The 20,047-nt window shown below is 41.0% G+C and overlaps 1 protein-coding gene across 6 annotated transcripts in view; it reads right to left on the bottom strand.

The window, feature by feature from the left end:
* The window catches only part of FHOD3 (formin homology 2 domain containing 3), a 726,388-nt gene that overhangs the window by 35,622 nt on the left and 670,719 nt on the right, over positions 1-20,047 (bottom strand). For all 6 annotated transcript variants that reach the window (XM_036756241.1, XM_036756258.1, XM_036756249.1 and 3 more), the window contains 3 exons: positions 10,582-10,764; positions 2,164-2,283; positions 1,270-1,431 (listed from right to left, as the gene is read on the bottom strand). In XM_036756241.1, the coding sequence (XP_036612136.1) occupies positions 1,270-1,431; positions 2,164-2,283; positions 10,582-10,764 (465 nt within the window). The remainder of the gene's footprint in view (positions 1-1,269; positions 1,432-2,163; positions 2,284-10,581; positions 10,765-20,047) is intronic.

The following is a 20,047-nucleotide window of genomic DNA, read 5'->3' as shown; positions in this document are numbered from 1 at the left end:
TGGAAAGAAATATTACCAAAACTCAAACTTTGCACAGCAAGATGAAGGGGCTAAATGTCTGGTCACAGACTCTTCCACATATAGCAGAGCAAGATAATTTCTTCTTCTAAAGTGACATTTCACTAACTATAGGTTAGAAGAATGTGTAATAGTTTGAAGTTCACATTTACATGGCACCTTATGGTTTGCAAAAAGCTTTAATATGTGATATCATTTGCTTTAAACAGAATGATGTAGTGAAGACCATCAGAAAACACAACATGACTGCACTGACCTCCAACAGCAAGGTAGGAATTATCACCAGCCAACCGAAGGTGATAGGAAAATGAAGGACTCAGGTGCTCAAAAGAGAAACGAGTCTCTCTTTTTATCCTCTTTCCTTTCCTACTTTGTTCCTCACTTTCTCCTCCTTCATGGCACACTTCATTCTAATGGCTCCATTCTATAAAGGCCTGCTGTTCTCAGATCCCACACTCCATGAACCTGCTATTTTCTTATTCCCATGTGACTAAAGGGGCTTGGGGAGGGGGAAAGTAGAAGAACACAGCTTTACTCTTTTTAGTTTTATGCCTTGGGACAAATTCCTGTGTTTGGCATGAAGCTTAAGGACAGCCAGTTTACAAAAGCAATGTTACCACTAGCAACCAACGAGAAACTTGGAAGAACAGGAGTAAAGGATATCATCAGAGAAATGTATGATAGGAAGAGAGGATGGGCTGGTCACATAACAAGAGTGAGGGATGATGGGCGAATAGTCAGAGTGCTCTACCAGTATTTTCTTAATGTCAGGAGAAATCAAGGAGCACCTTAAACTCATTAGATGTTTTTCCTTTTCTCCCTTTCCTTTTATGGTGAACTTACAGAAGGACATTGACAAGAGCTGTGCATGATGGTCAGGCAGGGATGGTCACGATCTGCCCCAATGCAGGAAACAGTTGAATCAAGGAGATGGCAATTCATTCTGTTTACCAATAAATCAAACTCTGGGATTTTCTCAGAGTATTGTTATTGTGCCAAAGCATCAAGTAAAATTCAGGAGGGGGCAGCATAATTGTCTTAAAGACCTCCATGGGAAACAGTCTAAAGGAAAACCAGAGGTAAAGCAAGTGACTTTAAAGTTGATTAGGAAGAACTGGATGGGAAATAACATTCATAATAGGCACCGGAGTAGAAAGATTGAAAGCAACACTTCAGAATTTGTTCTGGAGAAGACTGTTTAAGATCAAACATCTGTAGCAAAGGCAAGAGTTTCATTGTTCACAGACATACCTTGGCTGACCTAGTGATGGCCCCAATCTCGGAATATAGATCTGTACTGTCTGGGAAATTTTCCACCACCATTGTGCACACATGGTGAAGGAGAGACTGTTTGTGCACAGTGTCTTTGACCTCTGGAACCTTCTCGAGGTAGCTCAACTCAAATGCTTTGGCCTGTTTGGCAAGAAAAGACAAAGGGAATAAGCTTAAACCTGTTTTGTTTTACTCAATCTCCTAAAGGGAACATGAAGCTGCAGTAGGAAACTGTGCCTAGTTTGAAGGCCTCCTCTGTCCAATCCTTAGGAATTATAGGGATGGCCATTCTACAGTACAAAGACCCTTTCAACTCCTCATTATGCCTTCACCAAAGGCCTTTAGTGTAGGGCAAATCAAATGTGCCTGTGAAGACCCAGTTTCCTCCCCAGTATCATCCTTCATCTCTTGATGACCTCCCTCAGGTTCCCTGCTACCCAGCAGCCTATTGCAGCCTCTCTCTCCATCCTCCGTCCCATATTATCAGCTTTTCTTTTACCTCCTTCCATTTAATATTTTTAAAAAATTAATTAAAAATGCTAGGCCCTTCTGTAAGCATAAACATTTTTGAACACTCAGCATGGAAAAAATTGAAAAGAGAAAGGCACTAGAGATGCCCCTTTGATAGTAATCAGTATACATTAAGAAAAATGTGCAGGTTGTTCCCAAGATAATATGTTGACATAAAAGCTGCAGGTATACATTAGGACTGCTCATTACATGCATTCTCAGGATAAAAATTCTCCCATATTTCCCTGAATAATAAATTAAGAGGTTTGTTAAATGGCACATTATGAGAAATCATAGCTGCAACCTTTGTTAATAAATGTTCCTATTACCAAAAAAGCAGGGAGATGATAATAAGATGCTTACGTTAGAACCATTGAGGAAGTTCCCAATGGCTAACAAAGTAGACAGAATGAATCCCAGGGTTTTATTATTTTCCAATTGATCTATTCCTTCCTTCAGGTCCAAAAGTGGTTCAGCCACCTCCTGCCAGTTAAAAGAAAGATAAGAATGTAGAACTGGAATACATGTATAACATTTCTATTTTCAATCATTATTACTATTATGGTTATGGTTACTGAATGAGCATACAGACTGGGAGGCTTTGGAAGTTATAAACTAATAATAAATCTGATTGTCTCTGGCACATATAAGTCACAAAGGCCTGGATACTTCCTTTTGGGCACCTAAAAGTGTCATAAGGGGACACACATTGGTTCTATAAACCTTGCTCTGGTCCAAGGAGAAATGGTCCAAGCAAATGCCTCTGCATGACAGGAATTTGTACTGTATGTAGAACCAAAGTTGTGGGGTACATGAGGTGGGGTATGAATGGCAAGCAGACATTCCTTCATTACATTCATTGCCCCTCACAGCCACAGACTTAATCCATAGGACCAACATTAGCTTGTTCTTCAACACTCACAATTTCTCCCCTCTTTTCCTTTCTCTTTCTCTTTCCTTCCATTCCTTCATTCTCTTCCTCCTCTCTTTTTCTTTCTCCACCCCTAATCTTTTAATTTATTTTGATCCTCTCCCTTGACCTTTTTTCTTTCTTGTTCTGGGTGCCATGGTTCACCTCCCATTTTGTGTTAGCTGATCTCAAGCATCTTTGCTTTAAGTAAAACTCATTAATTTAGATCCTTTAATCAATTAATCAATATGCATTAATTAAGGGCTTACTCTGTGCCAGGGACTGTGTTAAGCTCTTGGGATACAAAGAAATGAGAAAATAGGCCCTTCCTCAAAGGAGCTCACATTATAGTAAGGAAGACAACACATACACAATTAAATACACAAAGATACATACAAAGTAGATGGAAGGCAATCTCAGAGAGGGAGGTACTACCATCTGAGAAGGCTTGGAAAGGTCTCCTGGAAAAGATGATGTTTGAATCTTAAAAGGAAGCCAGAGATTCTAGGACGTGGAGGTGAGGAGGAGAACTGTCCATGCACAGGGAACAGACAGAAGGAAGGCATGAAAATAGAGGATAGAGCATCACATGTGAGAAAGAGAAAAGGGGCTAGTATGGACTGATTTGTACATCACATAGACTAGGAAGGGACCAGGCTATAAAGAGCTTTAAATGCCAAAACCAAGAGTATTTATTGGATTTTAGATGGAATAAGGAGCCACTGGAGTTTATTGAGGGTGTGTGTGGGAAAGAGGTGATATGGTTTGACTTATACTTAGGAAAATACTTTGGCAGCTGAGTGGAGTCCAGAATGGAGTAGGAAGAGATTCGAATCAAGGAAAGAAATTATAAAGCTATTGTAAGTAGTCTAGGCATGAGGGGATGAGGGCCTGACCTAGGTTGGTGGCTGTGAATGGACAAAAGGTGATCTCTAGACCAGAGTTTTTAAAAGTAGAAATGACAAGATTTGACAATTGACTGGGATGGAGGTTAAGAGTGAGGAGTTGGGGATGACAAAGCTGGGAGGATGGTCATGCCCCAGGTAGTAATTTGAGAGAAGGGAAGGTTTGGGAGGAAAGATAATAAGTTCTCTTCTGGATATGTTAAGTCTGAAATGTCCATAGGGAATTCAGTTAAAAATGTCCAAGAAGCAGTTTGTGATATGGGGCTGGAGCAACGGAGAGAAACCAGGACTGTATATAATCTGGGGAAAATTGTGCATTGAGACGATAATTGAACACATAGGTTCTGATGAGAACCAAAAGAAATAGGATATAGAGAAAAGAGAACAGGGCCCAGGATAGTGCTTTAGAGAGTTAGTGGGCAGATGTGGATAAAGACCAAGCAAAGACTCAGGAGGAGTAACTGGACAGGTAGGAGAACCCCAAAAGAGCAGTGTCATGAAAACTTCAGAGAGGTGAGACTATCCAGAAGGAGGTGATCAACAGTATCAAAGGCTGCAAAGAGATCAAGAAAGCTGAGCTTTGAGAAAAGGCCATTTAGATGGGGCAATGAAGACATCCTTGGTAATTCTGGAGACTACAGGTTTATTTGAATTGATGAGATCAGAAGTCAAACTTCAGAAAGTTTGAAAGACTGTGAAGGGGAAGGGGAGGCACTGAATAAAAAGACTTTTCAGGGGCTTTTGCTGAGAAGAGGAAGAGAGAAATAAGGTGATTGTTAGTGGGGAGAGTAGCATCAAGTGAAGGTTTGGTTTTTTTTTTTTAAAGGATGAGGGAGACAATGGCAGACTTGAAGGCAAAAGCGGATAAGGAGACTAAAGTTTAGAGAATTAGAATGATGACAGGAAATTTGTTGTTGAAGATAGGAGAGGGTGATAGGAAGGTTCAAAGTTCATGTAGAAGGTTTGGCCTTGGCAAGGAGAAAGGCCACTTTATCATCAATTAAGGAGGAGATAATGTGGGGTAAAGTCAGAAGAATGTGAGGTGAGAGGGGAGAACATGAAGCTCTCAGCAGATGGCCTCGAGCTTTTCACTGAAATATGAGATGATGTGCTCAGCAGAGATTAGGAAGAGAAGCTGTGGGAGGCCCGAAGAGAAACAAGTAGCTTTGGAACTGTTGCTGTGGTGAGAGAATGGATTAGGGAGGAGTTGAAGAAGATTAGTCCAGTGAGGTCCCAGCTGAGATTACATACGTTTGTAGTGAACTCAGTCAGCATGGGTGTTGTGATTTTCTCCAGTGGGGCTCATCCACAGCTCATGGGGAGGAACAAAGCAGGTAGATGGCAGGGAGAAATCTAGACTCTGACTTGGTAAAATGTGACTAGTGATAAGACAAGGAAAAAAAGGATCTGACCAAATCCTTGACCAAGGGGTCAAGATGGGTAAAAGAAGAGAGTGCAACAAGGGCGACAGCCTGGGAAAGTGCTGGATTAGAGATCAAGTGAGTCCTGAAACAGAGAAACATGGAATGATAAAATATCAGGATCAGATAAAGCGATGGTATAGTTCACAAACATGGAAGGAGAACATTTGTGGCTGATGGCAAAAGCAAGAGTATGGCTTCTTCTGTGTGTGGCTAAGGTGACGTGGAAAAGTAGGTCATGGGAACTCAGTAGATTGAGAAACTGAATTAGTGAATATGGAACTCTCTCTTGGAGTCAAAAAGGCCTGGGTTCAGGCTCCACCTCTGACCTATACTGGCTGTGTGAGCCTGACCAAGTAACTTAATCTCTCAGTGCCCTAAGCATCCCTCTAAGTTGTACCAAAGGTACAACTCTGTGTTGGTATAAGGAGTTATCTGACTGGGAGTTCCCAATACTAATGCAATGACAAGTCTACCCCTTAACATGCCTATTCCCCTCAAAAAGAAGTTATTTAAATGTGATAATTCAGATGGGAAATAGGCTGAAATGCAATTTTATCCACATTATTACTGTAAGTAGGCTTGTAAGGAGAATATTTCCTTCAATTTTAGAGATATGTGGTACCTCAGTAGCCGCTGAGTCTCACCTCCCACCTTAAACAACAATTCCTCCCATAATATCCCCTAGACAAGTTCATCTAACTCCAGATTGAATGATTCTAGTGACAGAGCTCATCTGTTCATCTGTTTGGTCGTATAGACCCTTCCTTCAACGAAGTTAAAACCTACCTCCTGTAACTTCCACTCACTGGTCCCGGCTTTGCCGTTTCGATCTATGAAGAATATGCCTATTCCCTCTTCCATATGAAAGCACTTTAAATACTTAAGGATGACTATTGTATTTTCCCTAAGTCTTCTTATTCCCCATAGCACTTTCCATTGAAATGACCTCAATCATTCTTTACATGACTCAGCTAAAGATAGAATGAAGATAGGTCAAATATAAACTCTTAATATAGAATGTAAGCATTTGGAGGGCAGAAACTTTCAATTTTTTTTTACTTTATATCTCTACCTTCTAGCCCAGTGCCTAGTACAGAGAAGGCATTTAATAAGTATTCATTGATTCATTGATTAAAATATGCCACCCAGACCTGAGCACAAAGTTTCAGACATGAACCAAACCTAGACAGCTAGAGTAGTGATATGTTGCAAAGAGAGGTCTATTCAGTGCCCCTCAAATACCACTTCTTAGGTAGAACTGTACTCTGTTTATGTCTAAGGCTGGCCCAATCCCACAAATTTATGTAGATTTGTGAAGAATGGACTGGATTTTCGAATAGATATTTTCATCAGACAGTCCTAATTTCTGTTGTAGGAAGAGGAAGTCTGTGGGCTGCACAAACCAGCAGTGATTAGAGCTCCCTCTACTGGCAATACTCAAGTCTGAGAAACATTCTTATGTCACTTCCTGGAGTCACCCACCCTGCTCCCTCTTTCCCCCCAATAGCCCTGTGTGCCAGTGGGAGGAATGGACCACAGGGCTGTGCTTTGGCAGCAACTATCAGACTAAAAGCTCTTTGGCAAGCTCCATTGTACACCAGCTTGCCATAAGGTTTCCAGGTTTTTGGGTTCAGGACAGATACATTTTTATGTAAATTAATTACATTAAGATGACCCAGGAGGATTAAAGGAAGAATCCACTTTTAACGAGCAAAACAAGACATCAAAATGGCTTTGTTCCTTTAGAATGTCACTGACATGGATAGCTGGGAGGATGGTGTTTACAGATAGAGCCACTTGGGATTATATTTGCTTAAGCATATGTTTCGCTGTAGACTGCCTCTGCAAAGAGTAATTATAGCCTTGAGGGTCCCTTGTGAATTTGAGAAATAGCATCATGTATTGGAAAGAACATTAGATGTGGGGTCAGAAGATCTGGATCCTGGCCCTAGGGGTGCTACAAAGTAGTTGCGTGACACTGAACCGGTCGTTTATTTATCTCCTTGGACCTTCAGTTCTCTCTCTTAAGAATAATTCCAATGGAAGATTCAGGACAAGAATCAGGCCGGCTGTTACCTGAACCAATACAACTACTTGCTCCTAGCTGGTGCCCTTGTTTCTAGTCTTTCCTTTTAAGTCCATCCTCCCTATGCTGCCGGACTTCATCATTTTATTCCTCTACTTAATAATCTTCAAAGGTTCTTTACTTCCAATTTTTTAGACCTGGCAATCAAGGCCCTCCCAAATCTGGGCTTTCCCTACCTCCAAAATCTCATATTTCATGGCACACCACACAAATTCAACAACAAACATTCATTAAGCATTCATATACTCTGTTAGCCACAGCAATAAAAAATTGACAATTGGTCCTCAAGGAACTTATATTGCCCTGAGAGGGGATATGACATCTACCTGGTAGAGTGTGATAAAGGTAAAGGAGAGATCCAAAGTCCACTAAGGGAACTTTTATGAGTTAGAGAAGGTCTTCACCAGGGGCAGGGATGGGGGAGGGAGTAGTAATCATGGTATCTGAGGAGGAAGAAGGTACCCGGGCCAAGCTCTTCAGGAAGAGAAGGGTTCTCAAAGGTGGAAGTGAAGAATGTGTATATTTCAGACCCAGGGGATGACCTAAACCCCTTGTTTTAGTCAGGCCAGTCTATTCAGTTTACGCACACTCTCTTTCAAGCACACACGGTCCTGTCTTTGCCTTTTTGTTTACCCCCATGCTTGGTGTGCCTTTCCATTTCCTCTTCTCCAAATCTTACCCATTCTTCAAGTTCCAGTACATCCATAAGTCTATCCTGACCTCCCCCACCCACAAGGCTTGCTCCTTCTTTGGAACTCCTTGGGAATTTATTGTCTGTAACTCGTTACGTGCTTTCTATGCATTATTAATTGTGTGTGCATATGTGCTGGTTGTCTTATTGAAATGTGTCATTTCTTCCCAAACAAACTGTAAGACAGAGAATGTCCACAAGAGGGCAACCAGATCGAAGGGGCCCTTATCTCATACTTCTTGGCATCCTGTTAAGCACATAATAAAGTAGTACTAAGAACTCAATATATGTTCTATAGAATCATAAAATTTGAAAGTTAGAAGGGATCTTAGTGATCATCTAGTCTAAACCCCACGTGAAAGGAATCTTCCCTGTAACATACCCAACAAGTGATCATACAGCCTCTGTCTGAAGACCTCTACGGAAGGGGAACCATCCATGTCTCAAGGCAGGCCATTCCACTTTGGGACAGTTTTAATTGTTAGGAAGTTTTTCCTGACATCAAGCCTAGATTGCTTGGTCTCTTTGCAACTTTTCACCCACTGGGGCCAAATGGAAGAGGTACAGTATTTCCCCCACATTACAGTCCTTCAAACACTTGACAATGGCTATCATCAGGTCTCACTTGAATTTTCTCTTTTCCAAGTTAAACGTGGTCGGTTCCTTCAATTGTTCCTCATATGACATGGACTCAAAAACCCTTCACCACATTAGCTGTCCTTTTCTATACCCTCTCCAGCTTCTCAATGTCCTTGTTAAACTGTGGCTCCAATAACTGAACACAACACCCTTTTTATATCTTATGCACCTCCCTCTTCCTGGAAGCTCTTAGTGGAGCCCAAATTTTTACTAGCCTTTTTGGTTGCCACATCACACTGCTAAACTTGCAGTTCATTAAAACATCCTGATTTTTCTTTATTTAACTGCTATCTAACCACTATTCCACCATCTTATTCTGTTTTTTTTTTTGGAGGGGGGAAGGCAGGGCAATTGGGGTTAAGTGACTTGCCCAAGGTCACACAGCTAGTAAGCGTGTCAAGTGTCTGAGGCCAGATCTGAACTCAGGTCCTCCTGACTCCAGAGCTGGTGCTCTACTCACTGTACCACCTAGCTGCCCCTCTACCATCTTATTCTTGTGAAGTTATTTTTGTTGTTGTATGATCGATGTTGATCTTTCGCTTATTTGATTATTGGTTAAATTGAATTGCAGTAAATTCTAGAAGTGTCCAATTCATAACATGGACAGTTCAGTTGCCCTTCTGAAAGAATTGTGGCCAGCCTTTTGCCAGCGGTGAACTACAGCCCCAGAGCACAGAACAGAGAATTTTAGAGACAGAAGTGGCCCTGGAGACCAACTACTGTTTGTTGTAAGAGTTGCCCCCATCAGCATTTTAGCCTTCTTTCTTTAAGGTGAATAATAACAAACATTTAGAAACTTAGGATTGTTCTTCCAGCCTTCTCCTTCAGAGAGACTTTATCTAGGCTGGTCACTGGACAGTCCCTCCCTTCTTGTCTGAAGATATTTGGCTGTTCTACACCTTAAAATATGGAGCTTTTCCTGTCTTCATGGTTTTGATAGCAGAGCTGGCCTCTCTGAAGGCTGGGGCCAAGGACAGGGAAGGTACTGTGTGCTTGGCAGAGCTCTACCCTCAGTTGTGGAAGCTGTGCTCAAAGCAGGTTGGCACCCGCACAGAATTTCTTTTCTAGATCGTCTACCTTTCTCTTAGGTGCTTAGAGGCAGATTGGCTCATGGGCTTTTTTCTTCAGGCTTCACCCTCTAACCCCTCTGGACACTGTTGGCCACCCCTTTACTATACTTGGCTTCAGACATACTAAATTTTCCTGATTCTCTTCCTATGTCTCTGTAACATCTTCTCTGTCTCCTTCACTGGCTGCTTACCCTCCCTACAATTCCTTAATAAGGCACTTTCCAGGGGTCTGTCTGGTTTTGTTTTCTTTTATCTCTATGCTCTCTCACTTGGCATTCTGATTCATTCCCATGCCTCTAACCACTACCTCTATTCAGATGACTCCTAAATCTATAGCTCCCACCCTAACCTGTCTTTTCTTCTTGAGATCCACAGCTCCAGGTACCGATGGGATATTTCTACCTCATTATTCTACCCTCCACCTCAACATACAGTGTCCCTCCTGATTTCACTATTTCTACTGTCCCTGGGAGTATTCACCCAATCTGCCCCATGTCTGTCATCTTTGATTTTTTCTTCTCTGCTTGTTCCCATTACCAATCAGTCACCACATCTTTCTTGTAGAAGTCATTTCCAAAGTGTCTCTCAATTCTACCCCATCCTCTATAGTCTCATGGCCACTGACTTCCCATATGCCTTTATTTCTATCCACCTGGACCAAGAGTTGGCAAACTATTGTCTTAGCCAGTCTGCCACCTATTGTTGTATGGCCTGAGAGCTAAGAACGATTTTTTATGATTTTACATAGGCTCGTGGGCCATAGTTTGCCAGTCTCTTATCTATACTATTATGGTGGTCTATTTTTAGGTATACTTGTCTCCACTTTCTTCCCCAGAGACAACAGCCCAGCGTGCATCATTGGAACACATAACACTGGGGATTACTGACTCCTGTCCAGTACTTGACACAATGAACATTAATTTTTCCAATTTTGTCAAAGTACTCATCAAGCCAAAATCTCAAGAATAACAATTCTCTCATGAGAAGAGCTAATTTCTCAGGAACAGTGGCTGTGTGTGGCCTCTTCCTCCCCTCCCCCCACCACTTACTGTTTACCTTTTCAATGATTTCGTAGTCCATTTTGAAAGCCCAGAGTTGGAGTCTGGCAGACAGTTCACTGATGGAGGAAAGCGTGAGGAGGAACTGTTCAGCGCTGCCTAGGGGGAGATCTGGGTTGGCCATCTGGGCCTCCTGAATTTTTTGCTTTTCCTCCTCAGTGGGAATCATGGTGAGAATTTTCTGGAAAGAGAAAACAACACAGTCTATTTTCTACTTAGAGTGTGGCAGAAACAGCAATGCCTTCCTTCTATTTTCGTTCTGCTAGAAGCTGAAGACGCGTTTGCTGTTTATGGTGTTTTCTCACAAATGTCTCATCAGTATTGTGCTGTTGTAGCAACATGCGCATCAGAGAGACAACAACAGAGAAGCAGTGCAAACACAGAGAGAGCCCTCCGTAGCTAGTGTTTCTGATGCCTGGGGAAAATTCATTTGTGGATGGAGGAGGGAAGACTCAGATCTTGGGTCACAAGGTCCCACAGACCAATGGGTCCCAGGCTACCGTCCAGAGTGTGGGAAGGGAGACAGCCCCACAGCTACAGAACCCAGAAAACTACTGCTGAGGGGGGCTGTCGCAGCACCCCCGATGAAAGGCATGGTGTGGGTTCCCAGGCCTGGCAGCATGACATGGTTTGACTGAGATTTTGACTAAGTGCTTTAACATCAAGAGGAGGGGGCCTGTTCGCCAGAGTTGGGCCCATGTCCTTCTGGCATGGCTGAGAGCACTTGGTCTCCCTCTGCTTCTGAGGGTGAAGGTCCAGTGGGGCAAAAGATGAGCCCCAAGAGAGGGAGGCTGTGGCAATAGGACTCAGTGGGTGTTGGTCTGGGCCCACGTGAGTAGAGAGGGCAGTTCTGTCACAGGACTGGTGGATTGTCTTGCAAAGTGTGGAGGCAGTAGGCTGTAGGGGTGTTACAGGGAAAAAGCACACTGTAGCTATAGCCTGGAAAACTGGGAGCAAAGCCCCAGTCACCCTACCATAGTTACATCTCTGGATACACATGTATTTGGTGGAGTTATTTCTTCATTTTTTGGACTTTCGTTTTACAATAATCCTGAATAACTTAGAAGCAGAGATTTAGAGCTGAGGAAACCTTAGCTGGGTGGCGCAGCAGATAAAAGAATCAGGCTTAGAGTCAGGAAGGTGTGAGTTCAAATTTGGCCTCAGATGCTTACTAGCTATGTGACCCCGAGCAAGTCATTTAACACTACTTACCTCAGTTTCCTCATCTGTAAAATGAGCTGGAGAAGGAAATGGCAAATCACTTCAGTATCTTTGCTAGGAAAACCCCAAATGGGGTTGAGAAGAGTCAGACATGACTGAAACAACTAAACAAGACCTGAGCTAGTAGCATCTAGCCCCCAACCCTCTCATTCTACGGATGAGAAAGCAGTGACTCGCTCACAGTTGTTATATAGTCAGAAACAAGAGTTGTGGCTAGCAACAGGGCCTTATGGTTCCTAGACTGATGTTTCTTCCACTCACTGTTTGTCTAAGATCTTCATAGTTCTGAACATAGACAGCACTCTAGGTAAGACCAGAAAGGGGCATGTAGGAAAAAGAGAAAGAAATCAGGACAAGAATGGAAAAAAGAAAATAGTAAGAACATATGCTTTGTGAGGTGTGGTTTTTTATTTTTTGCTCTTCATTTAGGAAATATATTTATGATCCATAAATAAATTTTTCCTTCATGTATGTTTGGTCTATCACAGTTTTCCTTTTTTTTTTAAAGAATTCCCAGAGATAGGCTTAAAAACTGATCATATTTCAATTTTGTCCATTTAAACCTTGAAATGAAAAGGTAAATGCCTCAACTAAAATCATCCATGTCAAGTCTTAAAAAGTCTTAAAAAGGATGGTAAATATTTTTTCCAAAAAAAAAAATAAGACAGCTATGAAGTCAAAGAGATTTGATGATTTTTTAATTGGTTCATAGCAAAAATCTATCATAGAAAAATTAAGAAAGGCAAACCAGGAATGGTGTTTTTGAACTGACATATGGATTCTCATTGATTCATATCATTTGGCCTAAGTTAGCATTTTTAAAGAGGTGTAAAAAGTTCCATGATGAGATTTCCAATGCAATGTTTTACATGGCAAAATGAACTTTCTTTTTTGCTAGTGCTTTTCTCTCATGCATTCTCTTTTCCTACCCCCAACACACACACACAAACATACACTGCATACTCTTTTTTCTTGCTCCTTATTTCTGGAATTTGTATGAATAAATCCAGATACTTTAGCTGCATATAGATAGCACCAAACATCTGGATGAAAATGGAAAAATTAGTCCAAACACCCAGATGTTTCTAACAAACTGAATATTTGGCACCACAGAGTCAAAACATCCAGATGATCAAATGGATTTTCATCTGGATGTTTTGGTTCTGTGAGGCAGTGAGACTCAGTAGCAGTGAAGTTGCTAGCAGGTGGGACTTGTTTCGGGGGTTCACCCTGAAAAAATGATTTTAATGGATTTTCTTTGTGTTATTGTCAAGCCACATTATGAAACACTTTCCTTGAACCATCTTGACACCTGGTAGAATGGTTTGAATGAAAGTGGTTTGGTCACAATGTGTGCATGGTCTAAAGACATCTGCACAGGCTGAAGAAAACTTTTGGAAACATTTAAAATATTTGTTTCTGCTCTTCAGCAAATTATGGGCCAAGACTTAAGTTTCAACTACTGGTAGGTAAGTTCTGGAGATTCAGGAGCAATGGAACACCTGTTTCTAAGCAGAATGCAAACACTGCCCCCTGATGGTCATATAATGATTTAAGACCTTACCAATTGCACACTGGGTAAGGTGAAGGCTAAGTCTCACACACAGGACCAGCTCTAAACAGCGCTGTTACGTAAGACATCTTGTGATTCTAAGAGTCTAAATTGAGTTTGTTTTTGGCAGCTTCCCATCTACTTTTTAAGTATTTCTTTCTTCCTCCTCTCCCCTCCTTTATTCTTCTTAATAACCTCCTGCTGTATATGCTAATAAGGGCTGAAGGTGTTACTGCTGTTGAATTTTAACAAAGAATTCCTGAAAATGAGAACAACAAAAGGCTTGGGGAAAAAACCCTGGGAAAGAAGCTATAATGGTGGGACTTTAGGCACTGTGATAGGTGATGAGGAGAATGATTTGGAGGAATTCTCGCATTGCATAGACAGAATGCCTCAAGCAACGTCATGTTGCTTACCAACGATGGTGCCAACTTATAATGCCAGTACTTTCTAGAAACACATGGTTTGAGAACAATTGTTGAATTCAAATGCAGTTATCTTAAACATTACTACTAGGAGGTTGCTGATCAGTTGTTTTAAAAATAAATAGCTAGCTGCTTGTATTAAGTTAATTTTCAAGCTATCTGGCTAATTGAGTTTTACCTTCACTCCTCCTCCCTGTTCTCCTCCCCTCCCCTTCCAATGTTTTGCACTCAACCAAATTTTGACAAAATTTTGTCAGTGCTTCTGTAGGCAGTACTGGTTCTTTAGTAGACAGGACAAGCAATCCTTGATATTTTTATACTGATGACGACTTGCTTTCTTTGTTCCTGCCTGAGAAAGCAATAACAAACTCTTACTTTTGTTTTTTACTCTATGACTAATTTAAACCATTTGTTCAGCGTGGAAGATTTATGAGCCCACCATCTGCCAGTTGGTTTCATTTTATTTTATTTTTTTTACACATCGTTGACAATAAAATTACACCAAGGCACAGGAGCATGGCAGGATAAAGTCACCTCCCATGAACTCATAGTTTTTTTTCTTTTCAAATTTAATAAACATTGATTAACAATAAAACATTTAAATTGAATTTATTTTGTATATATTTTAATATACTTATTAATATACTTATTACCTCTGCTGATTTAAGCAGAGAATATACGCTTTCTGATAGTGGGAACATTTTCATTATCATCTTTCTGAGCCCAATACCTACTATGTGCCTTAAACACAGTAGGTTCTTATTTAATGCTTGTTAATAAATGTTAAATATCAAGTGCCCAATGTATACAAAGACTTGAGGTTCAGAGGATCCAAAGAAAGATATGACATAAGGGCTTGCTCTCAATGACTTTGTAATCTAATCTACAGATTTGGGTTTGCTGTCCTGTGCTTATTACAATGAGATATTTGGCTCTATAGGAAAAACCCCAACATTTATTGGGATGCATCAGAGTCTATGTATTTCTACCTCAGAATTAATCCAAAATGTATGTGAATCTTGCTTCTAAGAAAAGTAGGGAAGTAGAATTGTTGGTTTTGGCCACCCATCTCACCTGGAGATGAAGTCATGACTACTAAATATTTTGCTTGTTGAGTCTGGAAGAGAACCATAGAATGTTAGAGTTGGAAGAGACCCTAAGATCATATCATCCAACCCCTTCATCGTACCCCCATCAACACTTTTGGAAAAGAAAATAGTATCAGGCTTTTGGGGACAAGGGGCCCAGAATTCTCGTGCTTTGGATTTCAGCTCTGTTGGCACATTAGCTTCAATACTGCCAGGATCTATGACTTCATCAGCCCAAAATCTACTCCACCACTGCAAACCTTAGCCCTTCTGCCCCACGGGAGACAGTCTTCATGAGAGGCCTTGGCTCAAAAGACCATCGTCTGATAGCCAGCCTTCTGTTGATGTGAAGTTGTTCACAACGATCTCTGCTAGGTGATATAATGGAGCAAGCCCTGCACTTGGCATCAGGGAGACCCTGGTACAAATTCTACCTCAAATGCTTGTTACTTTTGCCACTCTGAGCAAATAGCTTAACCTCTACTAGACTCAGCTTCCTCATCTGTAAGATGGAGAGAATGATAGCACCTACCTCACAGAGTTGATGGGAGAACAAAATGTGATAATGTAGGTAAAGCACTGCAAACCTCAAAGTTCTTTAGAAATAATTAGTACTATTTATTATTACACTTCCACAAAATTATTGCCTTACATGAGTGTCATTTATTATTATTATTGTTATTAAGCTGCTTTTCCTAGGTACTTACTATGTTATATTACCTTATCCTCAAAAACTCTGTGAGGCAAGTAGAACAGGTATTGTTACGCTTAATTTACCAATGAATAAGCAGGCACAGAGAGGTTAAATAATTTGTTGAAAAGCATATAGCTACTGATGAACATCACTAAGGTTCTTTCTGTGGAACCTTCCTGCCTTCATAGAAAATTCCTTAATTATGCCTCCTACTTTCTTACCCCTTTTCCCATATTTCACAGGTTATCAGGCAAAAAAATTCAATACCCATATATTCCTGGGCTTCCTCCTTTCAGATAAGCATTGACCTGTGGATTAGCATTGGAAAGAGAAGATATGGGGCCTAAGAATTTGGTTGCTTCAACCCTGAGTCTCTAGTACTCATGTATGTATGGGAGAATGGTATTTCTATTTCCCACCATATGACATGATCATGAATATTTGGTCTCATCTGATTTAGCTATCCCCAAATAGACATAGTCTAAGAATTTTACAGCAATTAGAATAGCAAGAAAAAATTAATTCCCTACATTTAACTATAAAATGAGAATTTATATTTGGAAAATTAAGAATATAATCTGGTTCATATGGGGGTGCATCCCTTCCCACATTTTCTAAAGTCTAATTTACTTAAGAAAAAAGTAACCGGTGAATATTTCCTCAGTGACATCTAGTTGACTAGATGTTTTTGTTCAGTTTTTCATGATGATGCATGAATCCATGCCATTTGGCTGCTCAGAGACAATCCAGAGTGGGATTAAGACAGCCTAGTAAGGCTCTGTTTAGGAACACAGATCATGGATGCAGATCTGCTGAGCGTTAGTGTCATCCTGGAAAGCTAGAGAAGAGGAATGTAACTTAAATAGTCTGTTGCAGTGTACATCAAGCCTAAGTGATTGCCAGGGAAGGAAAGAGGGAAGAAGGGAAAGAAGAGGGAAGGAAAGAAAGAGAGAGAGAGAAAGAAGACAGAAGGGAGAGAGGGAGGGATGGAGGAAAGGAGGGAGAGAAAAAGAAGGAGGGAGAGAGAAAAGAAGGAAGGAAAAGAAAAGAATGGAGAAAAGGAAAAAAAAGACAAAGAGAGAAGGAGGAAGAGAGGAAGGAGAAAATGAAAAAGGAAAAACGGAAGAAAGGGGAGAGAAAGAAAAATAAAGAAGGAAAGAAAGAAAGAAAAAATCCAAACTGCTTATATCTAAGAAGCAGAGAACTTAGTTAAAAGACCTTTGGGCACAAGTTGAAAACCTTTATAGCAAAGCTCCATCGATATGCACTTACATTTCTCCAGCCCTTCTTCTCTCTTGAATAATAAGGTAACCAGCCAGAGGGGAAGATGGCAAGAAATCATAGGATTAGAAGTTGAGGGGGATTGTAGATGCCACATAGTCTACTTTATTACTTTACAGATGAGTAAACTGAGTCTCGGAGAGCTTACGTGACTTGCTCAGGTCACAAAGGGCAGAGCCTGGGTTTGAATTCTAATTCCCTGGCTACAATTCCTTTTTTTTTTCTTTTTTTTTTTATTTGCAGGGGGAAGACAGGGCAATTGGGGTTAAATGACTTGCCCAAGGTCACACAGCTAGTACTTGTGTCAAGTGTCTGAGGCCAGATTTGGACTCAGGTTCTCCTGACTCCAGGGCCGGTGCTCCACTCACTGTGCCACCTAGCTGCCCCCCTGGCTACAATTCTAATAACACTTACACGACTCCATTCTGACTCCAATTCCAGTTGGCTCCTGAAAGGTGTTTTTTTCCCAGAGATTAATCTTCATTATTTACTGGATAATGGTTGAAAGAACAGGCTCAACTTAAAGTTTTCGTATGGGTAGTCCTTCCATTGAACTTAAAAGCAGTTGTCCCTGGGAGGAGCTTTAGAGGTGAAAGAATGCTTGTCTGCAATTAGTTTGGAAGGAAAAGCCTCCTTTGAAGGGAACCTTTCAGGTATAAATGCTTAAAAGGATCTTGTTCCTGGTAGTATTTGTGGCAGTGCTTTGGGGGAGTGTTCATTATATGTTTACCAGGCCTAAAGAGATGGAGTAAGATGGATTTACACTTGAAAAATAACTTTTTAAGAAAACCTCTGGAAATGGAGTCAAACAAGTTGTTTCAAAAACCATCAAAATTAGCCAAAATAACCTCCCTAAAATACCAATTATTAATCACGTTTTTGAAAAATAAAGCATTAAAGCAACACTGAGATCAACTCTTTCTCTCTCCCTTTCCTCTCTTCCCTAAAGCATTCTGTGTACAAAGACATAAGATAGTATTAGTCTTAGATAGATTTATAAGGCAGACTGACTTCTGAATTCTCTTTCCCCCCCTGACTTTTCATTGTCCCTTTTCTGCTTTTGTTTCCTCTGCCTTCATTCATACGGCACCTTCGTGCTGGTCTCTGGCTTCCCTTTGGTCTAGCCTTGCCCTGACCTTACCAGACAGAAAGTAAGCAAAGCTGCCCACTTTTGAGGCTAGCTCTTCCTCCAAATGATATTTGGGGAAAAGCTAAATTAATTTATAGTTGTTTTTAAATCAACACAGTTAAATAAATGGTGTGTGTATTGGGGGAAAGGCGATAGTCTTTGGCAAGGAGACTTACTTGCTGTTTGTCCTTCATTCTTGAAGAGGACCAATGACATCATGAGGTTGATGACAACTTGGTGCAGCTCTGCTGTACTTACTCTTGAACTCAAACCCTTCCCTGCCACCCTTAACACTGCCCCCTTTCAGGGTGGCCCTATACAGGGACAGATATCTAGAGCTGAAGGTTCTTAACCTGTGGCTCATTAATATTTTGGTAACTGTATTTCAATATAATTGGTTTCCTTTGTCAACCTATACATTTTATTTTATGCATTTAAAACCATTACTCTGAGAAGGCATCTACTGGCTTTACCATACAGCCAAAAGAGTCCACGACATAAAAAAGTTAACTCTTAAAAGAGATTCATCCTTCTTTCCATCCATCCATCCTTCCTTCCTTCCTTCTTTCCTTGTTTCTCAGCCATTTGTCTATGAACTGCCATTGGTCCTCTACAAATTGTTAGGGACACACAAAACTTTTACAACCAAACATTGTTTATGTCCTAACACCAGTCCAGACCAATAAGTACTCAAACCCCTGCTCTGTTCAAGGTGTTGTATTGGATGCTGGGAAGACAAAGAGAAGACACAAGTTTCTGCCTTCAAGGAGCTTACATTCAGCATGCAAACCGATGGCTATGTATATTAATGTTTAAGGAAGAAGAGACACTTATGACTAGAGGGATCAAGAAAGTCCTATTGTAAGAGGTGGTTCATGAGCTGGGCTTAAAAAAGCATATAAACAGATCAGTATACAGACTATTTAAGAAAGGAGACAGCCCTAACAACTAGGGAGATAAGGGCAGGCTTTTCTCTAGGAAGTGGTTCATGAGCTGGGCAAGAGATGCCAGGAAGCAGGTAAAGGAGTTCCAGGTATGGGAGAAAACCTATACAGAGGCATGGATCAATCAATAAGAAATCAATCAATAAGCATTCATTAGGTATCTACTATGTATTGAGAGGTAGCTAAGTGGCTCAGTGGATAGAGCACCAGGCTTGGAGTCAGGAACGCATGAATTCAAATCTGGCCTCAGACACTAGCTGTGTGACCCTGGGCAAGTCACTTAATCTCTGTTTGGCTTAATCCACTGGAGAAGGAAATGGTAAACCACTCTAGTATCTTTGCCAAGAAAACCCCATGGATAGGAACTGGGATGCCATGGTCCACGAGATTGGACATGACTGAAGGACTGAATAACACCAACAACAAATGGGGTGGATACTGTGCTAATCAGAGGGAATAAGAAGACAAAAATGAAGAGCCTGTGCCTTTGAGAAGTTTATATTCTATTGCAGTAAGATGGCACCGTAGATAGAGTACTGGGCTTGTAGTTAGGAAGATCTGAGTTCAAGGCCGGCCTCCAACATTATTAGGCTGTTACTTGGGACAAGTGACCTTACCTCTTTTAGCCTCAGCTTCCTGAGCTCAATGGTCCTGAGCCCTTTCAGCTCTAGGTCTATGCTCCTTTACAAATCTATGGGCTGCGTAGCCATACTATAGTCTTATCTTTATTTCGTTACTAGAACAATTGGTTCAAACTGAGTTGCATTTTAATGGAAGATGGTGAACAACAATGAAGGCTGCCTGGTTCAACAATTATTAAAGATTCAGATGGTTTGTATTCTTTTGAAGTCCAAATTTACAGCTTCACATCCCAGTGCCTACTTTAAAAAAATTGCCAGCTCACATGTAAGGCAGGAAAGGAGTGTGGTGTAACAGAAGAGGCCACTGAATCTACGCCTCTCATTTACTGATTAGGAAACTGAGATCCAAGGTGGTTTTACTTTGAGTTATTCAGTCGTTTCAGTTGTATCTGACTCTTTGTGACCCCATCGGGGGTTTTCTGGGCAAAGATGCTGGAGTGGTTTGTCATTTCCTTCCCCAGATCATTTTACAGATGAGGAAACTGAGGC

Source organism: Trichosurus vulpecula, chromosome 1 (assembly GCF_011100635.1).
Source record: "Trichosurus vulpecula isolate mTriVul1 chromosome 1, mTriVul1.pri, whole genome shotgun sequence".
NCBI classification, from domain to species: domain Eukaryota; kingdom Metazoa; phylum Chordata; class Mammalia; order Diprotodontia; family Phalangeridae; genus Trichosurus; species Trichosurus vulpecula.
Note: the sequence above shows the minus strand (reverse complement) of the source record. Positions and strands in the feature narration are given on the sequence as shown.